Genomic DNA, 16,501 nt, shown 5'->3' on the forward strand with positions numbered 1-16,501 from the left:
CGGGTTAACGTCCTGTGGACGGTTTTTTAAAAGTAGAATTTAAGAAAAATAAGGTTTAACGTCTGGTGGACGGTTTTTTAAAGAGAGTGTGTGTGTGTTACGTCCGGGAGACGCTTAAAATACGTGTGTGTGTGGGAGTGTGGAAACGTCCAGGGGACGCATTTAGTTTGTCATAAGTTTAGTTTGTCATAAGTATAGTTTGTCATAGGGTTATTAATTGTTATTAAGGGTTAAATAAATATAAAAGCAAGGTGCTTAATTAATAAGAAATTGGAATTAAAGTCTGAAATAAATTTATTTCAGCCTGTTCATCATTCTTCTCCTCTCTCACAAAATATAAAATTTACGAACGACCCTGAGCATACAATATAATTACATCAACATCCGGTTCTGGAAGGCCGAGTCCATCTTCCAGTGGCGCCCTAATATTCGACTATAATGCTTAGGTGCGACCAGACTTGGCAAGCTAATCACTCTGTCATACGGAATTTTCTGCACCACGGACGTAATTAATCCGATATAATTGCAAAATCTAATTGTACTGAGAGCGAGAATAAAAACGTCGTCGTTTGCTTGTGGACGCCGAAAAAAACGTTTGGTAAAAATTATACGCATATTTTACCTGTAAAGTTTGTGTTTTTTAACTTTCCGCTAAGAAAATTGTTAATTTTCAAAAATTCGGGAAGTTATTGGTTTCACCCCGATTATCGAAAATCGAGTTTTCATCAGATGTTGACGTTTTGAGGTCCTAGGAAGCTATTCTGACTAATTTCACGATGATGTCCGAGTGTATGTATGTATGTATGTACGTATGTAAATACCTGTATCTTTTGAACGGATGAACCGATTTTGAACTTTAAGGTGTCATTCGACGCGGATTGTCAATATCTTGAAGCCGAGAGACAATTGAGCTTGATCGGTAGGGCTCGTTCAGAGATATTCCAACAATAAAGTTTATTGAAAAATGTTTTTTTTTGATAAGTTTTAATGTGCTCGATAGAATGATCCCAAAATAAACTGGGCTTTAGAGCTTTATAAGCCGCGTCGAATGCCACCTCAACCATCAAAATCGGATCATCCGTTCAAGAGAAACCGCTGTCGAAAGAATTGAAAAAAAAAATTTTTTTTATTTTTCCTGAAATATCACAAAAACGACTTGATAAATCGAATCCAAAATTTGATCAGCTTTGAAACTTGACAAAACGCGTCGATTGCCGCCTCAACCATCAAAATCGGTGAATTCGTTCGCGAGATATCGTGGGAGAAAGAAATGCTAAAAAATGGTTTTTTACAAAACAATGGCATACAAAAGTATTTGCGAGCTCGATTGAAAATTTATTCACAATAGTGTTTTCGAGCTCGTTGAGCTCGAAAACAGCGGGAAGTTTAGGGGCTGGCCCGCAGGGTCAACTTATAGACCGATTTTTTTTATTGTGTTCGTCTTCGAGACTTTAATGTTCAAATTGTTTCGAATTCATTAAAACCCCGATATTAAAAATTCCGTGTATTTCACGGCTCCATTGCACATTTATTGACGAGGACAAAAAAAAAATAAAAAAACAAAAATTTACCTGAAAAAAAAATCGTATAATTTATAGCCGACGTTTTTTTCGCCGCTTACAATAAAACGACGACGTTTATTTTCTTACCCTCGATAATTTGATGTTCAAATATTTTGCATAAATGACGTCCGGCGTTCCGAAATTCCGGGTATTTTAAAGCTAGATAGCGAGATTGCACATTCATTGGCAAGAACAAGAAAAAGTGAAAAAACAAAAGTTATACAGATAAGAAACTAGTAACATTTTCAGCCGACGTTTTTTTCGGCGCTTGCAATGAATCGACGTATTTTTTTGTAGCCCTCGATAGTTTAATGTTCTCATTTTTTCGAATTAATTGAGTCCCCGGTACCAAAAATTTCGCGGATTTCAGAGCTAAATTGCACATTTATAAACGAGGACAAGAAGAAGTAAAATAAAAAAATTTTACATATTAAACTCGTAAAATTTTTAGCCGACGTTTTTTACGGCGCATGCGATAAAACGACGACGTTTTTTTTTCTCGCCCTTGATAATTTGATGTTCCAATTTTTTCGAGTTAATTGAGTTCCCGACATCGAAATTCGGTGTATCTCATAACAAGATTACACATTTATTGGCAAGGATAAGAAAAAGTAAATAAACAAAAATTAAACGGAAAAAAATTCGTATAACTTCTAGCCGACGTTTTTTTCGGCGTTTGCAATAAAGTGACGACGGCTTATATTCTGTCCTCGAAAATTTGATGTTCCAATATTTTTGGAAAAGTGACGTCCGTCGTTCCGGGTCCGGGTATTTTAAAGCTAGATTGCACATTTAGTGGCAAGGTTAAGACAAAGTAAAAAAACAAAAATGTAACGGATGAAAGACTAGTAAAATTTTTAGCCGACGTTTTTTTCGACGCTTACAACAAAACGACGACGTTTTTTTTTGCCATCGATAATTTGATGTTCCAATTTTTTCGCATAAATGACGTTCGTCGTTTCGAAATCCCGGGTAATTTAAAGCTAGATTGCTCATTTATTGGCGTGGACAAGAAAAAGTGAAAAAACAAAAATTTAAAAGTGAAAGACTAGTACAATTTTCAGCCGACGTTTTTTTCGACGCTTACAATAAAACGACGACGTTTTTTTGTTTGCCCTCGATAATTTGATCTTTTAATTTTTTTGAATTTATTAATAAGTTCCCGATAGTTAAAATTCCGCGTATCTCAAAAATTACAAATTTATTGGCAAGAATAAGACAAAGAAAAAAAACAAAAATTTCACATATGATATGCTAATACAAATTTTAGCCGACGTTTTTTTCGACGCTTACAACAAAACGACGACGTTTTTTCGTTTACCCTCGATAATTTTATCTTTCATTTTTTTTTGATTGATTAAGTTCCCGATATTGAAAATTCCGCGTATCTCAAAAGAAGATTACAAATTTATTGGCAAGAATAAGACAAAGAAAAAAAACAAAAATTTTACATATGATATGCTAGTACAATTTTCAGCCGACGTTTTTTTCGACGCTTACAATAAAACGACAACGTTTTTTTGTTTGCCCTCGATAATTTGATCTTTTAATTTTTTTGAATTAATTAATGAGTTCCCGATATTGGAAATTCCGCGTATCTCAAAAAAAGATTACAAATTTATTGGCAAGAATAAGACAAAGAAAAAAAACAAAAATTTTACGTATGATAGGCTAGTAAAATTTTCAGCCGACGTTTTTTTCGACGCTTATAACAAAACGACGACGTTTTTTTTTCGCTCTAGATCAACAGCTCCGCACATCCAATATTAAATTGATATTTCTTTTCTTGACTTAAATTTCGAAGTCCACGCGCCATCTCTGATTTTATGGTTGAACCCTTATGTGTCGATAATATTGCTATTTGCTTTGTCAACGGTCATGGGTTCCCACCTATTACCCGCTCAGTATCACATACGTGCGAGTTATTTTATTTTATTGGTTTTTATACTTTTATTCACCGTTAATTCATTTATACATAAATTTTATATCTCCACTAATACTGAAAATAATTTCTATATTCAGTACATTTACATTTTTCATTATTTTTTGCTTATTTATCGATGTTTTAGATCACCGTCGTTTTTAATCAAAACATCGACGTTTTCGTGAACAAAGCGACCGACGTTTTTGCCGTCGCTCGAGTCCACAAGGGTGGTTACAGTGCTAAATTAGCACCAAAATATTCGGGACCCGCCATTGTATCTAAAATTTTAAGTCCTCTAGTAGTTAAATTAAAAGATAATGCTGGTAACGATATTGGCACATATTATTACAATGACTTAAAAATCCCTAGACGGTCTCGAAGACGCAACTGATTATTATCGATATATTCCAGATTATTCATCATGAAAGTAAAATTATTTGGAGACTCGGATACCGAAGTCTCACTTTATGAGTCTGAGGGTGAAATATCCGACTCAGAAACACCATCAAGTCATCCAGTTACACCACCATCTGTCTCATTATCACCTTCCTTAAACACTACATCAGCACCTACATTGGAATTACGTGCTACTGAAACTACACCATCAACTGCGTCACCGGCTGCACCTGTAATCTCAACAACAATTGCACCGTCACTAACTGTACCAATAACAGCTGCGACAACATCATCACCGAATTGGTTTATGGGATCTCAGTTTTCGTTACCGCTGTGGCAGACTACCATGGATTTGGAGTTTAATTGTCCATCACCTGAACCATACCAACAGAGTGCAAATACCTTGCCGTCATCAGTAATGTTGGAGTCATTAACAAAATTCATGAAAGACGAGTTCAGCAAGCTTCACGCTCGCATTGATCGTGTTACGAATCAACGCTCTTCAGCAATGCCAATAGCATCTGTATTAGCACGACTTGACACTCAATGGATGCAACGTACTGATGACAGATTAGATGGTCTTCAAGCTGCTCTTGTAGAGCTCAAATCACAGTTGGAGTCCTTGAAAATTACCCCAACTGCACAAGAACTCATCTTGATCACTAACCTTACGGCTCAACTGCACCAGTTGACCGAGCAGGTCCAACAAAATCAGCAGATGATGTCAAAAATCCAACTGCCAAGTTCAAAGGGATTCGCTGAGAAATTTCAAGCTGTCAACGTTGGGACTCAGTTCATGGACACTGGAGTCAGTTGTCCGGCAACACAAACATCGGCTCAGCCTTCAGCCTGCGGTTCAAATTCAAGACATGAAATTCCAGAGGAAATTGCCGACATACAGAAACTTTGTAGTCGAGTAAACGCAATTGAAGTCACTTCAGAGGCAGATCGAGTACATAATATTGAATCTTTTACTTTATTAAATCGTTTTGAATCTGCCATGAAGGTAATTTTGAAAAGACTGGATCAAATGTTGGTAAATGCCACACCAAGAAAAATTCCACAAGTTAATTTAGTACCACTATCACATATTCCTGCACCTAATGTTTTGACCTGCGGTCGTTGTGCTAGAATCGGTCACGTCGCCGATGTTTGCTGCGGACCCGTAACTGACGAACTCCGTGCTAAAGCGGGATTACGCGTCCGTTCCCGTCCTCCGACTGCAAAACACGCATAAGCACTTGTAAAACCTCAAGAAATTCATCGGAATCATCTGCGAGCTGTCAAGAAATTCGACTGAAAATATTTACTCTGTTACGTTACCGATTCAGATGTAAATCTAAATAAACACACACGCGCTCATACTCATCTCATTACTGTATTAAATCATTATTGTTGCCAATTGTAATAACTATCAATTACAGCTCCGAGTCCTGTAGCAGTTGGCAGCAGAAAATTATTATTTTTTTTTTACAGCCCAGAGGCTGTGGAACATAAATATTTAAAATTATGTTATTATTTACATTTATTTTAAACTAAAATATATATTTTTAAATTCTATTTTTTTTGTTTATAAGTTGGAAAGATTGCAGATCCAGGTCGAAGTCCCAGGATCGAAGTAGGCTTGAGATTAGGGGGACTGGGCTGGGAAATTTGGTCATAATATCCCTAACGGCTGCGATCTTTTCTTTTTTCAACCTGGAAATTTACTTGTAACACTGGTGATTGACCAGCAATGTTTCTTTTAATTTATATCTGGAAGTATTCCTGCAATTAAAAATTTTTTTTGTTTACATACTGGCAAGTAACTTGCAATTTTGGGCGATCGATTCGCACCACTGTAAATAATGTAATGTAAATAATTTTTTTTATTATTATTATTGTCGGACAACCTAGACGGAAATCCAAAAGGGTAACCTTGGCTTGGTGGGGGGGATTGAGACAATGTGGATTGTCTTCGTCGCCTTCAGCCTTGCGGTTCCCGCTTTTTTCCGTCTCGTTGCCGTCTAATGTCACATGTCATAGTGCCGTGGTCACATGACAACTCGTTACGTTGACGCATGCCGGTTAGGAAGAGCTGGGGACAGTCAGGAGGCGAGCCCTATGCCCAAAAATAATCGGTCACCACTTCGATCCTGGATCCGTTAACGTTTAGACGTTTCTATTATTTAATATTAATTGTTATACTTGCGATATTTTATATTTTGTAAACCGCATAATTTTCCGGGCAATTAACTTGCAAAATAGTATCTCTTTGTGTTGCTTATTAGTTACTAATTATAATTATATTTAAGCATATAAAATATTATACGTTACCGGCGATATATTCGCGGTAATAATATTATAATATAAAGATAGAATCAGTGTATTAATTGGCGTGCTTCCACGTGGCCACTGATTGACACCCGGCGTCCAAACCAGGACCAATATTGTACTTTGCGGAAACTTAATTGTAAGTAATTGAATTTGTTATAATTGGCAATAAAATTGCACATTGTCCTAATAATTTCCCTATTTTATTCATTACCTTATTCTATCCTTATTTTAATATACTGGTGAGATTATTTAATAGGATAAAGTAATTATTAATTAAGTTAGAAATAATAAGTAAATCAGCTGTAAGAAAGCAGTATAAAAATTATCAGCCGTGAGGTAAGTTGATAAGCCTTTTTTATATACGTTGCCGAGTTTGAATAAGTGCGGGTCTTTGCTTTGCAAGAACCCCACACAGAAAAAAAGAATTTCTGGGCGCAATAATTTTTTTGTATTATAAATTGAACACAAAAATTTTCTTGGGACGAGGAAAAATTTATTGTCTCAAAAAGTTTTTTCTTGCTCTGAAAAAATTCATTCTTGCTGTAAGAAAATTTCTGTTTTCAATTCATAATGCAAAAAATTTTCTTGGGGCGAGTAAAAAATTCTTGTGCCAAGAAATCCTTTTTTTCTGTGCAGCCCACTGCTCTGTCCAGTATAAAATAAAAATTGTTAGAGACTTGCCTAAGCCAGGGTTCAACCCGCGAATTCTGGTGGCTGCTGGTGAAAATCGCGAAGAGAATAAGCGATTTGTCTCAACGTCTCAGAGTGCCGCGAAAGTAATTGATTATTTACAAAAAAAATCAAAATAAATAAAACTCGGAACCACGTGTGCCTTGTAGTCAACCAAGGAACAACATTTATTGCCGCAGATTGGTATCTGGTGGAAGTAGCCCACAGAAGGATCGTCGAGAGCTGGACAATCCCAACATCTCCGCGTCAGCGAGCAGCAGAGGGTGAGTGGAAGTTTGTGTTGCGCTCATCGGTATTAATTTGACACCGAGTATTTTATTTTTTTTTCTCTTTTTCCTTCTTATGGTTATTATTATTATTATTTTTTGTTGTTGTGTTTCACTGTTGACGTTTTGTAGTCAGAAATCGTGTCAAGCCAGAGTCCTCGGGTGTTGCGCGGTCGTCACGTGAGAGTGAATATTTTTTTTTCTTTTAAGTTACCGCGGGTAACAGATTTAATCTGATTATTTGTAATGAATTAGAATAAAATATTTATTAGTTTTCTTGTGAGTGAGACGTCACGTGAGAGTGAATATTGTGCTTTTAAGTTACCGCGAGTAACATATTTGCGTTGATTATTTTTGTAATAAATTGAAACAACATATTTACTAGTTTTGGTAAGGGAGCCGTCACTGCGAACAGTTACTTTGGTTATTATTCTTTTTTTTAAGCGTATTATCGTAAGCAATTCGTCACAAACGTATTTGAGTTCATGTGTACCGATATTGTTGATGCTTGCCGCGAGTCTCAGAGTTAAAAATTTGATTTTTTTTTGGTCGCACAAAATTTACTGTAGGGTGTGTGTGTGCCACTAGGGTCGAGATTTGCCGCAAGTATTATTTTTTTTTGTTTTGTTTATTTTTTTTGAAATGCCCTAGGGGTATAAGTATGGTGAATCAGCCCCGGAAAAATATTTGAATGACACTTAGAGGATATGTAGGTACTAATAAAATACTACGATCCTGAAAGTTTCAGATGTCTAACTAAATCCGTTTCCAAGAAAATAAATATTATGTAAAAAATAGAAAAATTTGTTTTTCTCAGGATTTGCTTGACCGATTGGTCTAAAAATTTAGTATGTTTTGGGAGCTCATTATAGCTTTAAAAAAAAAATAATTAACTATTTATTAATATTAATAAATATTTGTAAAAACAACTTTTTGTTTCACAACTTGATGATCTACAGTTTAAAAAACATTTTATTCAATAAATAGTATTATTTAAATGATAAAAAAAATAATGTCTTCTAAGACAGTCAATGAAAAATGTTGTATTTTCTCAAAGTTTTTGAAAAGTTCCTGGTACTTATAAGCGTTTATGTCCAAATGAAGACATTGATGAATATTCGTTTGTTTTTGATTATGATTTTTCTATTGGTTATGGTGTCTGTGGAAAATGTCGATTGAAGATGTATAAAAAAAAAAAGTTGATCCTGAAACGAGATTACATTATTCTGAAGATGAATCAGAAAGTACTGTCAGTGAATTGATAGAAAAAACGGAGTCCAGCTTATCTCAAATCAAGTTCTCAATCAAGTTCTGAGGATCCATCCTTCGAAGCGAAAATCATATGTAGCGACAACAATACAGAGTACATTGAAGTGTTCATCAGAAGAACTGTTTCAACGCATAAATATTGCTGTGTTTGTTACTTTGTTGATTGGTGATAAGAATTTGACAGTGATTCATCAAAGTGTTAGAATGCAATCCTTCATTAAACGACGAGTTTACATTCCAAATGGAAATCAATGCTGTCTGAACCATATCGTCAATAAACGTTTTTATGATGAAGATCTTCATCTTATAAAAGTTTATTCTAATTGGACTTAAATTATATCTTCGGAATTAACCAACATGATGGAAAACGTTGCTGTTGAATGCGATTCCACATTATTAGACAAAAAGGACAATTGTCGTATCTCAGATGAAAAACTTCATGTTTTGACCGGCTTTAAAATGGGGAAACTTGATTGAGCTGCGGAATTTGTTGTCATTAATGAGAAATACTGATGCTCGGAGCATAACTCCAGCACTCATTGTAATTTTAGTCAAGCTTCGCACAGGCAACTTAAATAAATTGATATCTACGATTTTACAGATAGAAGAAGAGCAATTAGTATATTTATTAGACTGATTCAAAAAAATCGACTAATTTTTTTTTTCTTCATTATATCGAAAATATTGTTGGAAATGACGAAAAAAAAATACTGTGAAAGTTTGAGCTCTTAATATTAATATTAACAACTGCCGCATCGCAATTTTTTATTTCCCGTTTAAATAACATGGGAAAATTTATTTTTTAAGGTTAGGAATTTTGTAGCTCTCGGTGGGACCAATACTTTTAAATGTTCAAGACATATTCTTGTGGGAAACTTGACGCTCTACAAAAAAGGTCTCTGATAATTTTTCGATATTTTTATTTCTTCAAAAGTTATTCAAAGTTAAAGTTAGATTGACGATAAATTTCTACATTTTTTAATTTTTTGACGCAACCATCAACTTTATTGGAAAATTTTACAGGACATTTTTTGTAGAGCCTTTTATTTCCTACAACTTATCTTAGAGAAAATTTTTGATATTTCTTACAAGTCGTAAGTTGTTCCTAATTAACTGAAAATTTAATATAATTAATTTTGAGCAACAAAATTTAGATTATTTAAGAAAATTTCCAGTTAATTGCAAATAACATACGACTTATGAGAAATATCGATAATTTTCTCCGAGATAAGTTGTAGGAAATAAAATGCTCTACGAAAAATGTCCTACAAAATTTTCCGATAAAGTTAATGGTTGCTTCAAAAAATTTAAAAAATGTAAAAATTTATCGTCAATCTAACTTTAACTTTGAATAACTTTTGAAGAAACAAAAATATCGAAAAATTATAAGAGACCTTTTTGTAGAGCGTCAAATTTCCCATAAGAATAAGTCTGTAACATTCGAAAGTATTGGTCCCACCGAGAGCTACAAAATTCCAAAGCTTAAAGAATAAATTTTCCCATGTTATTTAAACGGAAAATAGAAAATTGCGATGCGGCAGTTGTTAATATTAATATTAAGAGCTCACATTTTCACACTATTTTTTTTTCGTCATTTCCAACAATATTTTTGATATAATGAAGAAAAAAAAATTAGTCGATTTTTTTTAATCAGTCTAATATTTATACCTCTTATATATTTTTTTTTCTTTTCATTTAATTGTTTATTTATTTAAACCTAATTCAATTTTGTATAAATCATCAAGCTGTGAAACACAACGTTGTTTTTACAAATATTTATTAAAATTAATAAATAGTTAATTATTTTTAACTATTTTAATTTTTTACATTGATGAAAAAATTTTTGTCATTGTTTTAAATACAAAATATTATTTCTGATAGCTACAAACTATCTGAATATGCATTAAATTGAGAAAGTATAGCCTAAACTTTTTGAATAGGTGCATTAATTGAGCTGAAAAATGGTTTTTATTTTTTTTAACGGTGGCGTACCTTTTTTAAAAATCTGAAAAAAATATGTGTTATAGGGGAGTACATAAGGCTTTGAAAAAAACTAGTTTCATAATTGTGCCAAAATTGTATCATAGTTAGAAAAAACTATTTAGAAAAAAACAATTTTTTTTTCAAGGATCTTATGAAGCTATAAAACTGTTAATTATTTTTTTTTAAAGCTATTATGAGCTCCCAAAACATATAAAATGTTTAGACCAATCGGTCAAGCAAATCCTGAGAAAAATAAATTTTTCTATTTTTTACATAATATTTATTTTCTTGGAAACGGATTTAGTTAGACATCTGAAACTTTCAGGATTGTAGTATTTTATTAGTACCTACATATCCTCTAAGTATCATTCAAATATCTTTCCGGGGCCGATTTGCCATACTTATACCCCTAGGGCCTTTATTATCGCGATCCGTTCGTACCGGAATTACGGGATATATTTATTTGTGTTTAAGAGTGCTGTCACTGCGGGTAACTCCGTAATTATTAATTTACCATTAACAAAATTATTTATTTTTCCTACGATATAAACTCTAGTGAGTTCTAGTTCTGAGTGAGTATTAATCACAGAAACTACACAAGTATTTCTGTGACTTTTGTTTTATTTCTTTTGTCTTCCCTTTTCTTAGTATTCATTCGTTATCCGTATTACCTATTGGCCCTCGTATAATAAGTTAAGTTGGTTGTTGTGTGCACGCGAAATTAATCCGCGGGTCTGATCGTACGTCATTGTGTATGAGGACACGGATGCTGGATGACCGGAGTGCCGTCTAGTATGATAAATGGTATGCAAAACTGGGAGTGAATACGCGATTAAGTTGTGGTAATTGTACTGCCGAAGTACGCACCTTGTTGTTGGGTAAAAATAAATAAAACTGAGGTGGGGTGATAAATACGGAGTATTTGATTCTTTTATTTAATCATTTTGTGTTACTTTCTTCTTATTTATGTCATGCCTGTGTCCTGGTCAATTATCCTGTTATTTCACTACGCAGCTACTCCAACTCCTCCCACCGTCAAGAACTCTTGTTTTCCTAGAACCCAATACGAGCAGATTTCTGCGTCGCGAGGTTGGTAATTCTCCGAAAAATTACCTGGCGACCAACGTTGCACCGCAGTTAAGCCATACGTTAATTGCACTGAGAATTCCCACTGGTGAGATTCCCCGTGGAGAATATCCCGTGACAATATATATGTGTGGAAGTTTTGATCCTTACTTTAACCAATTATGATAGGTTGTGGCAAAATTCCTTGACAAATCATCCATGAAGACAAATATAATAGATAGATTATAGAAAACTCCATTAAATGTGGTTTTGAAAATACAGGGTACTTATTTTATTCCGTGAGCATGGGTAACACGTATACGAAAAATTACAGAATTTATTACCACCGTGGCTAATTATTCTGCAAGATACCTTTAAATCAGCAGAAAATTACGCTCATTGGGTTAAAATGTATACTTCATAATAAAGCCTGAAAGCTAATATCTAGTAATTGAAATATAATCGGGCATGTAAACGACAATAGTAATAACAATATAAGATGGGAGACTGCGGATATCGTGTTTTGCCATCTATTGCACCTTGGCGAAGATGCTGTAATATTTGAATATTGTGACAAATAGAACCTTAAAGTGGCTTTTTTACCAGTACAGGCAACAGGTGCCATGGGGGGATATTCCAAGCCCACTTCGACCAGTGTCTCCTTATTTCCTGAGATGGGTGGAGGGTTAGGCCCACAGAGTTACGGACATGTGGTGGTTACTGTGAGACACTGGTCGTCAGGGGTGCTTTTTTTGAATTCTGCTCTGGTTAACGTCTACACTAAGTCGATTGATTTTATTTTTCATTTAAGGTTATTCTCTAGGAAGTAGGTAAGCAATTTGCAGTGCGGGTATACCGTATAGGGAGAGAACACGGCTTCTTGTAAGTAGGAGGTGGACTTTTGTCTCGTTGCATCAGTATCTTCGCACCTTCTTAAAGTCACAAGTTACCAATCTCTATTTACTCGTATTACATCCCTTTCTGATTATCGAAGAGATATAGAATGCTTCCATAAATCGAAGCGTAGCGTAATTTGGTTTGTGTCTGTGGGACAAAGATTTTTGGAAATACTTCAACTGAGTTAATCGCAGTAACCAAGCAATATTGAACGCAAAATGATGAATCGAAAATTTTTTACTAATCATTCGTAACAATCCCGTGATAGCAAAAATAAATTATAATGTTCAATATTATCATTCCCAAACAGAAGATCAACAACACTGTACATAGTTATGTTTTTGTCTTCCATTACAAAACTCTGCCCTTCTGATCTTTTGTGACTTTACAGAAGGTCGTTAGATATTCTTAACTTATATTGTCCATGTTGAAATATAAAAGTTGATCGTATTCTGAATATATATTACTTTAATTATTTGAATTTTATCTTACTTTTTTGAATCAACAAAGCTGCTTCATCTTCTGTTAAGTTGCCGTTTTCATGTTTATCCAGTTGCATCATTTTTTCTGAAATGAAGAAATTGTAGTCTTTGATTTTTAATTTAGCAATGTATTAAGAGAATCATTACATTTTAGTTAATATTCGTTTATTTTAAGACAGAATTAACTACGCTCGTTTATTACGATTCTTGATCACAATTATAGATATGAAGAAAGTTTTCGCACATCTGACTCAGTAATGTTCACAGGAAATAAAGCCAAAATTAGTACACTTTTCAAAAAAATCAAAGATCAATAAAATTTCATAAATTTTTTTAGTGATTTTTGGAAGGCTGTATTTTCGTGAAAAATGGTCGGATCGAAAATTTCTAGTTTAAAATCTTTAGCAAAAAAATTTTCGGAGCCATGGTTATAACGTAATCATATGATACAGCTTGAGACAAACATTTTTTTAATTTTTTAGTTTTATTTTTTGGGTCTACGGGGCCGGGAAATTTTTTTTCAAGAAAACCAATTCATGGCTCTTTTAGAAAATTTATTTAACTAAAATTTGCTTTTTTTTATTTGTACGACAATTTGTAGCTGAGATATTAGTAGTGTCAAAACGTTTGCCCGTTTAAAAAGTACTAGGGAAAAAAATTAAAATCATAAAATTTTAAAATTCGAAAGTCGTGATTTCAAATAACGAAGCAGCTAATTTCATGATTCAGAATATTTATTTAAAATCCTGCACAGAAAAACAATGACAAAGTGATGCCAGCAGCTAAAAAAAGTACCCGCCATAAAAAATCGGAGTTATTCGAAGATAATAAAGGGTATAGCCGGATTAATATGGGAATTCTGCCCCCATGAATTATTTGACTCAAACTTAGGGGGTCGATTTGGTATCGAATGAAAATTGTAATGGGTGCACTTATTATATTAATTTTTATTGTGGCCTCAATATAATAAGTGTCCCACTCATGTGCAAAACTTAAGGTGTTTTGCAAACCTGTTTAGCTGAACTCAGTAGCTCAGGACGAGGATAAGCCTCGTACTGGACCACACAGTATTAAAATTAGGAGAGAAGTCTTATACCTAACTTATTAGGAAGGTTGTGATAAATTAAATTTATATGTCAAATGTAAATATAAAACAATGGCATTTATTTAGACGGAGCAGCTTTACAGATAACAATTAATGAAAGATGAACAATAACCAAAATGAATGATGAAACTGACTCGACTATTTTATTAACAACAATTTGACTCGACTAACTTACCAAAACTGACTCGACTACTTTTATAAATTACGACTCCTCAATTAATATTATTTTACAAATAAAATAGTCAACCCAACAATAAACAAAACGAGCTCACTTACTCCAACAATCTCCAACCTTAGCCAGCCCTTCTTTCCCCCGATCCTTTTCCTCCAAGACCAAAACCCTAACCAGTACCAGTACCAGTACTTCCTTCCAAGTCCACCAAACCATTCCAATCATTTCCAATCAGCCAGGTCCAATCCACAATAAATATTATATAATTAACAGTTTAATAACTTATTTAACTTAATAAAAGAATAAGCTTCCACGAGCCGTGGGCTTATACGCTCTTGGCCCATTTTGAATGATGACTAGCAGCACGTGTAGTAGTAGTAGTAGATAGGAATTGTAGTGGAAAACCAAGATGTTAGTACTAGTCGTAGTAAGGCACGTCCGTCCACGGCGGTTGCTACGAACTAAGAGACCGATAGCTCGTCGTCTCTGGCCCTCGTACCTTTCCATTCAGGTTGGCCAACCTCTAAAACCAAATGTCGGGAGTCGACCGTAGCATCCCCGGCGCATCAGTGACTGTATTTCCTCAATTATTGACAGTTGTTAAAGAAGGAGGGTGGATCTTTTGGCGCGAGTCGAAATTAAATATAAATTGTAATGTGGGAGCATTCCACCCCGTTACAGGATAATTCACCTCAATTTTGAGCTCTTTAACTCGAACGGTATTCTAGAATTTCAAAAAAACCTGTTTTCTCGAAATTATTTTTATTTTTATAGTAAAATTCGGAATTAATCAATGATGATTTTTTTTCTAATTCTTACGAGTCCAAAACATAAAAAAATCATATGATCGTGATTCTTAAACGGAAAGCCGATTTTTAACGGAGAAGAAAAGACTATAATCTTTTTTTTTAGCCTTTTTGAAATATGTCACTCACCAAAATTTGTCAGAAAATGTCTTTTATATTCCTCTATACTCAGGAATTATTTCGAATTTTTTGAAGTGGTTGAACAATTAAAAAAAAATTGAAAACTCATTTTTTTCTTAAATTAGTGCCTTTAAACAAACTTATATTTTTTTTTTTAGTACAAATAAATACGTAGAAAATTTTTTTTTTACCAAAAATATGTCTTCGCAAAAGATAAACATAAAGAATCACTAGCCAACAGTAATTAGAAGGGTCATTAATGATTTAAAAGACACTTAAAGGTAATACTTATTAGAGTGTCCCAAAAAAAAACAAATGTTTTTTTTTTCAACCTCTTATAGGCTCAAAAGTTACTTTGTATCATAAAAAAAATCCTCATCGAATTTCAATCAGATATCTTTAAAATTGAGCTATCACAAAGGGAGGTCCCCTTTCCCATTTAAAATACACGCGAAAAATTATCATTTCAGTTTTTCGTTATTAAGACTATGAAAAAATTTTTTTTTCGATTCCGCCTAGTATAATTTCGTAGGAAATTAAATTCTCTACAAAAAAGTGATCATGCATCATGTACGTCAAACGAACTAGGATAAAGTTACGGGGTTTCAAAGACCAATAAAAAGCTAGTTTGCTCGAAGTTAATTTTGTTAAAATTGTTTTTCATTTTTATTTCATAAAAAAATTTTTTTTTTAATTTTGACGAGCATATTCTTGTAGAAAATTTACTTTCCTACAAAAAGTATCAAATATCATATATACGTCAAATAAATGAGTAAAAAGTTACAGGGCTTGAAATGTCAACGAACAGTTAAGTTTAAAAAATATAAAATTTTGAAACTTGACCGTCAACGAAAAAATTAACTTCATTTTTCGTTGACATTTAAACACCTGTAACTTTTTTCTTATCCACTCGACGTATAGAAGATATCAAATACTTTTTGTAGGAAATTCAATTTTCTACAAGAACGTGCTTCTCAAAATGTAAAAAAAAATTTTGATAAAACAGAAATGAAAAATAATAAAAAATAATTTATTACTGATGAAACTGAATTTTTGTTGATATTTGAAGCCCCGAAACTTTTTCCCAGTTTGTTTGATGTACATAATGTAAAAGCACTTTTTGTAGAGAATTTAATTCCCTATGAAATTATACTAAGCGGAATTTAGAAGAATTTTTTCATAGTCTTAATAACAAAAAACTAAATTGAAAAATTTTCGCGTGTATTTTAAATGGGAAAGGAGACCCCCCTTTATGATAGCTCAATTTTAATGATATCTGGCTGAAATTCGTTAAGAATTTTTCTTATAATATAAAGTAACTTTTGAGCCCATAAGACGTTGAAAAAAAATATATTTGTTTTTTTTGCGGCACTCTAATACTTGAATATTTTTTTATACTATTGGGAAATAGAGAGAAACAATGAAAAAAATTATGACAACAGTAAAAA

The 16,501-nt window shown here is 33.4% G+C and overlaps 1 protein-coding gene across 2 annotated transcripts in view; it reads right to left on the reverse strand.

The window, feature by feature from the left end:
* LOC130673548 (neither inactivation nor afterpotential protein C-like) overlaps positions 1–16,501 on the reverse strand; it is a 1,009,353-nt gene that overhangs the window by 372,861 nt on the left and 619,991 nt on the right. For both annotated transcript variants that reach the window (XM_057478586.1, XM_057478585.1), the window contains exon 12: positions 12,861–12,935. In XM_057478586.1, coding sequence (XP_057334569.1) covers positions 12,861–12,935 — 75 coding nt within the window. The remainder of the gene's footprint in view (positions 1–12,860; positions 12,936–16,501) is intronic.

The sequence above is a fragment of the Microplitis mediator genome, chromosome 8, assembly GCF_029852145.1.
Source record: "Microplitis mediator isolate UGA2020A chromosome 8, iyMicMedi2.1, whole genome shotgun sequence".
NCBI classification, from domain to species: Eukaryota; Metazoa; Arthropoda; class Insecta; order Hymenoptera; family Braconidae; genus Microplitis; species Microplitis mediator.